General features: G+C 28.5%; 1 protein-coding gene across 2 annotated transcripts in view; it reads left to right on the plus strand.

Moving 5' to 3' along the window:
- The window catches only part of fabp3 (fatty acid binding protein 3, muscle and heart), a 36,253-nt gene that overhangs the window by 18,029 nt on the left and 8,224 nt on the right, over positions 1-10,000 (plus strand). For both annotated transcript variants that reach the window (XM_062047306.1, XM_062047307.1), the window contains exon 2: positions 8,531-8,605. In XM_062047306.1, the coding sequence (XP_061903290.1) occupies positions 8,533-8,605 (73 nt within the window). In that variant the 5' untranslated portion in view covers positions 8,531-8,532. The remainder of the gene's footprint in view (positions 1-8,530; positions 8,606-10,000) is intronic.

Below are 10,000 nucleotides of genomic sequence, written 5' to 3' on the forward strand. Positions count from 1 at the left end.
ATAAAACAATGTTCTTCAATTAGAAAACAATTTGCAAGCATAAACAATTTTCTTCAACTAAAAAATAATTTTCTTAAGTTAAAAAAAATGATTTGAGAGTAAAAAAATAAATTAAAAAAATTCTGCAAGTAAAAATAATTTGCAATAATAAAAACAATTTTCTAAAATATTCCACCCTGCGCAATCCTCACACTTGCACTCAGAGCACCCAACTATTTAAGGCCGTCAGGGCCGCTGTTATTTGCGCATGGTGCCCTCTGCCAAAACTAACAAAGAAGAAGAAGCAGGATGGGGAGTAAAATGGCGGCCAGAAGAGAGGGGAACAAGTTCAACCTTCGAGCTAATACATGTATTTTATCATCCCTGTGTTGTAAATCATGCAATGTTATTTATGTATGCCTCCTAACTACTCGCCACCCAGACGGCCTTAAATGGACTCAGCAGAACTACCTGTCGTTGTAAAGTGTAAATCACTGGTGCTCTACAAATCAATGTTTTAATTAAGGAAAATTGTTTTTATACTTCATCCATCCATCCATTTCCTACCGCTTGTCCCTTTCGAGGTCGCGGGGGGTGCTGGAGCCTGTCTCAGCTACTTGCAAATCATTTTTTTAATTGAAGAAAATTGTTGTTATACTTGCAAATCATTTTTTTAATTGAAGAAAATTGTTATTCTTGCAAATAATTTTTTTAATTGAAGAAAACAGTTTTTATACTTGCAAATCTTTTTTTTTAATTGAAAAATATTGTTTTTATACTTGTAAATCTTTTTTTTGATTGAAGCAAATTTTTTTTATACTTGCAAATAATTTTTTTAATTGAAGAAAATAGTTTTTATACTTGCAAATTATTTTTTTAATTGAAGAAAATTGCTTTTTTTAATTGCAAATTTTTTTTACTTGCAGAAAATAGTTTCTGTACTTGTGAATAATAACTTGTGAATTTATTTTGATCGAAGAAAATATTTTTTTAAATTGCAAATAGTTTTTTTAAATGAATAAATGTTTTTATACTTGCGAATCATTTAAGTTGAAGAAAATTGTTTTTATACATGCAAATATTTTTTTTAATTGAAGAAAATGGTTTTTATATGTGCTACTTTTTTTTTAATTGCAGAAAATTGTTTTGTATACTTGCAAATCGTTTTTAGTAAAGAAAATGCTTTTTTACTTGCGACTCGTTTTTTTCATTTAAGAAAATACTTTTTATACTTGCAAATTGTTTTTAATTGAAGAAAATAGTTTTTTAATTGAAGATGTTAAATGAAGATTTTTTTTAAAACTTGCAAATCGTTTTTTAGTTGAAAAAAATATTTTTTTATGCTCGCAAATCATTTTTTAATTGAAGAATGTTTTTTTAATCCAAATCTTTTTTTTTTTATTGAAGAAAATAGTTTTTATACTTGCAGAAAACAGTTTCTATACTTGCGAAACATTTTTTTATTGAAGAACATTTTTATTTTCTTGCAAATTGTTTTTTTGATTTTTTTACTTGCGAGTGTTTGGGCGTGAGTAAAAACATTTTTATGTTTGTGGAGTTTTGGCAGTAATTTGACAGTTTATAAGCTTGTAATTTGAACAGATGCATGTCAAAAGCGCTGGAAACTTCAGAAACATTCCTCACTTTTACTACTTTTTTGTGTGTGTGTGTGTGTGTGTGTGTGTGTGTGTGTGTGTGTTGTCAAGGCTGCATGTATGAACCATCTAATGATGATATTTGACTGGCTAATTGGGTGTAAATGTTGTTTGTCTTAAGTGTTTAAAGGAGGTTTGCAGTGTTAATGTCAGAGTGTGTGCAACTTAATGTTTGTGTCTTCTATTTTGTTAAGAAAAGATGAATGTGAATTTATGAGCCTTGAAATCCCGAGGCTCAAATATCACATGAGTGCAGAACAAACTGATCCACGCTATTTTTCACACATGAGATGGTTCTTGTCCTGCGTTTAATGACGGTAACCTTTCACCTCGCGGCCTTTTCCCCTCACAGCTGTTTATGTCCAACACATGTCGGTGTGGACAGCCGTGGGTCGCTGAGGGACAAGGGCAGTGGGACAGGGGTGGGTCATGCGCTGTGATGTAACACTTTGGTACAACCTTCATCTGCAAACACAGAAAGTTCACTTGTCTCTGCTCGTCTCTGGTCCTAATTCAACTTAAACCTAGTGTTTATTTGCACACAACCTTCACAAATGTTACATAATAGTAACACTAATATGAACTAATATAAGAAATATGTAATTTTTTTTTCTTTCACAAATGTTGTTTAATAGTAATAATACAAGTAATGTGTGATTAAATATGTTTTTCTTTCTTTTTACATTTTTTTTTACCAATTTTTTTTAATAGCACCAATAATATTAACTAAGTAATGTGTAATGAATTATTTTTTACTTTTTTACAAATGTTCATTAATAGCAACGATAATACAAAATATATTTTTCTAAAATTTTGTTTGATAGTCATAATATAAACAAATGTGAGATATTTTTCTTTGATCTTTTTTTTTTTTACATATGTTGTTCAATAGTAATGATGCATGTAATGTGTAATTAAATAACTGTTTTCCTTTTTTTTTTCTTTTTTTTACACATTTTGTTTAATAGTAAAATACAATTAATGTGTGATTAAATATTTTTTTCTTTCTTTTTACATTTTATAAAATGTTCTTTTAATAGTAACGATAATCTAATCTAGGTAATATGTAATTAAATATATATATTTTTTCACAAAATGTGTAATTGAATATTTTCCTTTGTTTTAAAAATTTTCCAAAATGTCCTTTAATAATAAAGATAATATAAGTAATATGTAATTAAATACCTGTTTTGTTATTTTCACATTTTGTTTAATAGTATTAATACAAGTAATGTGGAATTACATTTTTTTTACTTTTACATTATTTTATTTTTTACAAATTTTCAATAGTAATGATGCATGTAATGTGTAATTAAATAACGGTTTTCCTTTTTTTATTTATTTATTTTAAAATTTTTTAGACATTTTGTTTAATAGTAATAATACAAATACTGTGTGATTAAATATGTATTTTCTTTTTACATTTTTCAAACATTTTCTTTAATAGTAACAATAATACAAACTAAGTAATATGTAATTCATATATATATAAATATATATATATATATTTGTTTTCACACATTTTGTTTAATAATAATACAAGTAATGTGTAATAAAATATTTTTTCCTTTTTTTCCGCAAATGTTCTCACAACGATAATATAAACTAATATAAGTAACGTGTAATTAAATATATTTTCACTAATTGTGTTTGATAGTCATAATATAAACCAATGTGTAAATGTTTTGTTTAATTTCAAAGTGAATATATATATAAAATTAAAATTTCAGTAGAAATTGCATGTGATTACTGAAAAACTGAAGCAAAACTGAAATGCTAACTGTAGCTAGATAGCAAAAATGATCTTCTTTAGTGTACAACAGCAAAATGAGCTACAAAAGCTGGCATGAAATGTTAGCATTCCAACACTTGACATGCGTCAACTATTAAAATATTAGATTCTGAGGTGTAGACCTGTATAAATAGCTAAAAAAGCTCAAATGTTAATGTTAGCATGCTAACATTTAGCATCGGTCAAGTACCAAATTAATTGATTCTGAGGTGGATACCTGCAAAAATAGAGAAAAAAGATAACATGCTAACATTTAGCATGGGTCAAGTACCAAATTATTTGATTCTGAGGTGTATATCTGCAAAAATAGAAAAAAAAGCTATCATGCTAATGTTAGCATGCTAACATGGTAAAACTAGCATTCTAGCAGTTGACCAACATTATCAAGGAGCATTTTGACTTTGGAACAGTTTGAATTGGTTGAGAAATGTGGAAGTGCAATAGTAACAATAGATCAGGAAAACAGGAACTTTTGGGATATAGAAAATACAAACAGATGACCTGAATTAGTGAAATGTTTTGATGGCTGGAATTGTTGTTAAAAAGTCAGCAAAGTAGTTAAAAGAAAGAGAATAACAAGTGGGAAATTGAAAAGTAGGAAATTTGGTTGAAAAGAAGAATTTTTGTAAAGTAGAAAATATTTAGATTCTCCAGGATGAGTGGAATATGTTCCTAGTGGAATGTTTGAATCGCTTCAGAAGTGTGGACGTTTGAAAAATTGTCCATGGGAATTTTAGAAAAATAAAAATACTGTAGCACGTTCAACTTGAATGAGATGAAAGTTAGCATGCTAACCGTTGTAGCTAATTTTGTTGGTGTACGCCTCAAAGTATTATATTTCGGTACTTGGCACATGCTAACTGTTGGCATGCTAGTTTTTTTTCCGGCTAATTTTGCAGGAGTATGCCTCAGAGTTCAATATTGTTATTTTAAGCATGATGCATTTTAAAAAGCTAATGTTAGCATGTTAGTAAGTTTGATTTTTTTTCCGCAAATTTTGCAGGAGTACGCCTCAGAGTCAAATATTTTATTATTTCTAGCATTGATACATTTGACCATGTTAACGTTAGCATGTTAGTATGCAATTTTTGTTGCTCTTTATGCAGGTATACACGCAAGTCATATTTTATTGTGTATAAATAGGTATACATGTATGTATGTATATATGTGTATATATGTATGTGTATATATGTGTGTGTATATATATATATATGTGTGTGTGTGTGTGTGTGTGTGTGTGTGTGTGTACATTAGGGGTGTGGGGAAAAAATCGATTTGAATTCGAATCACGATTATCACGTTGTGCGATTCAGAATCGATTCTCTTTTTTTTTTTTTTAATTTAAATAATTTTTTTTTTTTTTTAATTAATCAATCCAACAAAACAATACACAGCAATACCATAACAATGCAACCCAATTCCAAAACCAAACCCGACCCAGCAACACTCAGAACTGCAATAAACAGAGCAATTGAGAGGAGACACAAACACGACACAGAACAAACCAAAAGTAGTGAAACAAAAATTAATATTATCAACAACAGTATCAATATTAGTTACAATTTCAACATAGCAGTGATTAAAAATCCCTCATTGACATTATCATTAGACATTTATAAAAAATTGAAAAAAAGAACAATAGTGTCACAGTGGCTTACACTCGCATCGCATCTCATAAGCTTGACAACACACTGTGTCCAATATTTTCACAAAGATAAAATAAGTCATATTTTTGGTTCATTTAATAGTTAAAACAAATTGACATTATTGCAATCAGTTGATAAAACATTGTCCTTTACAATTATAAAAGCTTTTTACAAAAATCTACTACTCTGCTTGCATGTCAGCAGACTGGGGTAGATCCTGCTGAAATCTATGTATTGAATGAATAGAGAATCCTTTTGAATCGGGAAGAAAATTGTTTTTGAATCGAGAATCGTGTTGAATTGAAAAAAAATCGATTTTGAATCGAATCGTGACCCCAAAAATCGATATTGAATCGAATCATGGAACACCCAAAGATTCACAGCCCTAATATACATGTATGTATGTTCCTAGGCTCATTTTACAGATACACACCTCAGAATCAAATACTTTCATGATGGCAGGTATATGATTCAGAGTCAAAATGTTAGGTTTTTTTTTCCAGCGCCAGCTAACTTTAGCATTCTAACGGTAGCATGTTAATATGCTGGCTATTTTTTCAGGCAAACACCCAAAAGTCCTGTATTTATTTACTTGACACTGTCTGGCTGGCGTGCCAACTGTTAGCATTTCAGTTTGGCTTCAGCTTTTCAGAGGTGACACACCTTTTTTGCCAAAATGACAAAATGCCACTTTTGACCTAAGTGTTGAACGTGTATTTTCATGTTTGGATGAGTGTCCGTCGTCATTCAACAGGTCCATGTCAGCCCTATGCTACATGCTACATGCTACATGAGTCAGACTTGATTGACGCGTGTCTCTCATGAAGCAGGAATGTTACATCGTGCTAGCTTTGTGTGTGTGTGTGTGGAGTTTACAGCGCCAATTCATTAGGTATCCGGTTGGACCAGTGGGAGGAGTCAGGCCAGTCACGTGACCTCCTCGCACACTTTTGTGACTTCGCTTTCACGTGCACGTCAAGGTTTCATAAGTCAAATTACAAACGGAAACAATGAGACTATATTCTCAGATTATTGATGACACAGCAGACACTAAAAAATATTGATTGCTTTACGACTACAGGCACTTTCATCCTTTTTTATGGACTTTAACTTTATTTTATTGAATTTCGACAATATTTTCCCAGCTGTATTTCACTGCATGCTTTTTGAGCGATTATATGTCCATATTCACATGGATTTGTCACTGTTTTTGTCCTTTCTTTATTCTTTATTAATTGACACAAAAAATCCAAACATTTAATGTAAATGATTAAGAAAAATTGACACAAAAAATCCATAACATTTCATATAAATGCGAAAAAAGTTACGCAAAAAATCCTAACATTTTGTTAAAATTGTTAGTTTTGACACAAAATAATCCAAAACATTTATTGTAATAAATTAAGAAAAAACTGACACAGACTCTAAAACATTAATGTAAATAGTTTTAAAAAAAAGAATTGACACCAAAAAGCCTTAAACATTTAATGTAAATATCAAATTATAATTGACACAGAAAATACCAAAACATTTCATGTAAATAATTACGAAACAATTGACACAAAAAATCCACAACATTTTATATAAATAATTGAGAAAAAAGTTACGCAAAAAATCCAAACATTTTGTTAAAATTGTTAGTTTTGACACAAAATAATCCAAAACATTTAATGCAAATAATTAAGAACAAACTGACACGTAGACTCTAAAACATTAATGTAAATAGTTAAAAAAGAATTGACACCAAAAAAGCCTTATACATTTAATGTAAATATCAAATTAGAAATGACACAGAAAATACCAAAACATTTCATGTAAATAATTACGAAACAATTGACACAAAAAAATCCACATTTTATATAAATAATTGAGAAAAAAGTTACGCAAAAAAAATCCAAAATATTTTTACAATTGTTAGTTTTGACACAAAATAATCCAAAACATTTAATGTAAATAATTAAGAACAAACTGACACGTAGACTCTAAAACATTAATGTAAAAAAGAATTGACACCAAAAAGCATTTAATGTAAATATCAAATTAGAATTTACACAAAATATACCAAAACATTTCATGTAAATAATTACGAAACAATTGACACAAAATATCCAAAACATTATTGTAAAGTATAAAGAAAAAATGGACGCAAAATCTAAAACCCCTCTATCCATTCCATTCATTTTCTACCGCCTGTCCATGGCAAAAATGGTGGAGCCTATCCCAGCTGCACTCGGGAGGAAAGCAGTGTACACCCTGGACAAGTCAAATCCAAAACATTTAATATAAATAATCAAGAAAGAATTGACACAAAAAAATCCAAAACATTTCTTGTAAATAATTATGAAAACATTGAAAAATAAATCCAAAACATTTAAAGCAAATAATTAAAACATTGACACAAAAAATCTAAACAAAAAAAAAAATTGTCACAAAAAATCCAAAACATTAAATGAAAATAATTAAGAAAGAAAATGACCAAAAAAATCCTAAATATTAATGTTAAGTGAGAAAAAATTTACACAAAAAAACCCAAAACATAAATGTAAAGTTAGAAAATTTGACACAAAAATCCAAAACCATTAATGTAAAATAAGTGAGAAAATATGTATTCACAATTCCTAAACATTTAATGTTAATGATTAAGACAAAAACTGACAGAAAATTCCAAAACATTAATGTAAAGTGAGGAAAAAAATAAGACAAAAAATCCAAAACATAAATGTAAATAATTTTGAAAATTTTTTTTTTTTTACAAAAGATTTCAAAACTTTTAATGTAATTAAGAAACAAATGACACAAAAATCCAAAACCAATAATGTAACTAATAAAGGATTGACACAAAAAATCCAAAACATTTATGTAAATGAGAAAAATGTACAGAAAAATTCTGAACGTTTTATGTAAATAATCAATAAAAAAATCTACCCAAAAATCCAAAAAATTAATTTAAATAATTTAAAAAGACAAAAAATCCAAAACATAAATCTAAATAATTAAGAAAAAATTACAAAGGAATCCACAACATTAATGTAAATATAAAAATATTAAAATCAAATAAAAAGAGAGAAAGAAACCCAATACATTAATGTAAACTAAAATAATTTTTTTTAATTTGGTCTGTTTTTTTAAGAATAAAACAGCATAAGTTCATCATTAAATGTAATCTAAACGATAATAAAATCCTATGTTATTTTCATATAAGATGTTTTATTTTGGATAACATGACTCAAGTGTGGAGGCAGCAGACATTTTTCTTCTCCCCTCCTCCCGCACAGACTGATGACGTCACAAACAGCCGGTACAAATTCAGCCAATAGGAGGCAGCTTAGTTTATCGCGGCTGACTCTCCTCCCCTTCTTCTCTCCTTGCAGTCAGTCACACGCTCACACACTCACTCTCTCACACACTCACTCTCTCACACACACATTCTCCTCCTCCTTGCTCCTCTTGTGCTGCAGACATGGCCCAGACTTTTGTTGGCACCTGGAACCTCAAATCCAGCGAGAACTTTGACGAGTACATGAAGCAACTGGGTGAGTCTTTTACTCATTCATTTTCATTTCACTGCTGTGCGTGTGTGGGTGAGGATGAATGACATGTGGTGTGTGTGTGCGTGTGTGTGTGTGTGCGTGTTCATCTCAGAGACTAAAATGAATAAGATTCCAAGATGGAGAGTGCAGGACAGGAATAAGTGTGGGAAAAGGAGGAAGATGAAGGAGCGACCACATGGCCTCAGTGGGAGCAGGGAGGGGCCCCCACGATCCACCCTCAATAGTGTACACACACAGAGAGACACACACTTGCATTTGAAAGCCATCTATTGTTGGTCATGTGGGAGGACTTGCATTTTAAAAAAGGAGGCATCAACAAGAAGCACCTGTAGCAATACAATAGATACTTCTCCTTTAAATTGTTTAATAGTCATACTAATATGTAAGTAGAAAAATAATTAATATTTAGAAAAATATATATAAATTAATACTGATACAAAACTAATACAAATGTGTAATTCAATCAGTGTATTTTTTATTTTTCCCTCATTTAAATGTATATTTTGTTATTATACATATTTTGTATAATAATGATACAAATATGTAATTAAAATCAATATATATTAAACTCATACTAAAAAGTAATGCAAATAAGGTGTAAGTAAATCAGTATATTTTTCAAATGTTTCACTAATTTAAATGTTTTTTTTTTAAACATTTTGTATAGTAATAATGATTCAAATATGTAATTAAATATATATTTTAAAATGTTCACATATTTTGTTTGATAGTGATAATATAAACTACCAGAAATATTAATTTATTTTCCCCAAATGTTGTCAAGTAGCAATAATATAAATGAATTCAATTGTGTAATTAAATATATATTTTACATTTTTTTTTACGTTTAATAGTAGTGATCATATAAACTAATAAAAAATGCATAATTAAATCAGTATATTTTAGATTTTAAAAGTACATACTTTGTTTGAAAATCATGACACAGATAAGTAATTAAACATGTTTCTAAAATGTTGTCAAATTTTATAATATATATTTTTCTTTTTTATTATACATTTTTGCAAATTTTATTTTATATAATATGTAATAAATATATATTTTCATGAATTGTGTTTAATAGTATTAATATTCTGTTATCTTCCCCAAATTTTGTCAAGTAGTAATAATATAAATTAATTCAATTGTGTAATTATATATATATATATATATAATATTTTTAATGTGATAATATAAACTAATTAAAATGCATAATTAAATCAGTATATTTTAGATTTTAAAAGTCAATTTTTTTCCACATACTTTGTTTACAGATATGTAATTAAATAAACATAAGTTTCTAAAATGTTGTCAAATTTTATAATACATATCATATTTTCCTTTTTGTTTTACATTTTTGCAAATTTCATTTTATATAAT

Source organism: Entelurus aequoreus, linkage group LG05, assembly GCF_033978785.1.
Source record: "Entelurus aequoreus isolate RoL-2023_Sb linkage group LG05, RoL_Eaeq_v1.1, whole genome shotgun sequence".
NCBI lineage: Eukaryota > Metazoa > Chordata > Actinopteri > Syngnathiformes > Syngnathidae > Entelurus > Entelurus aequoreus.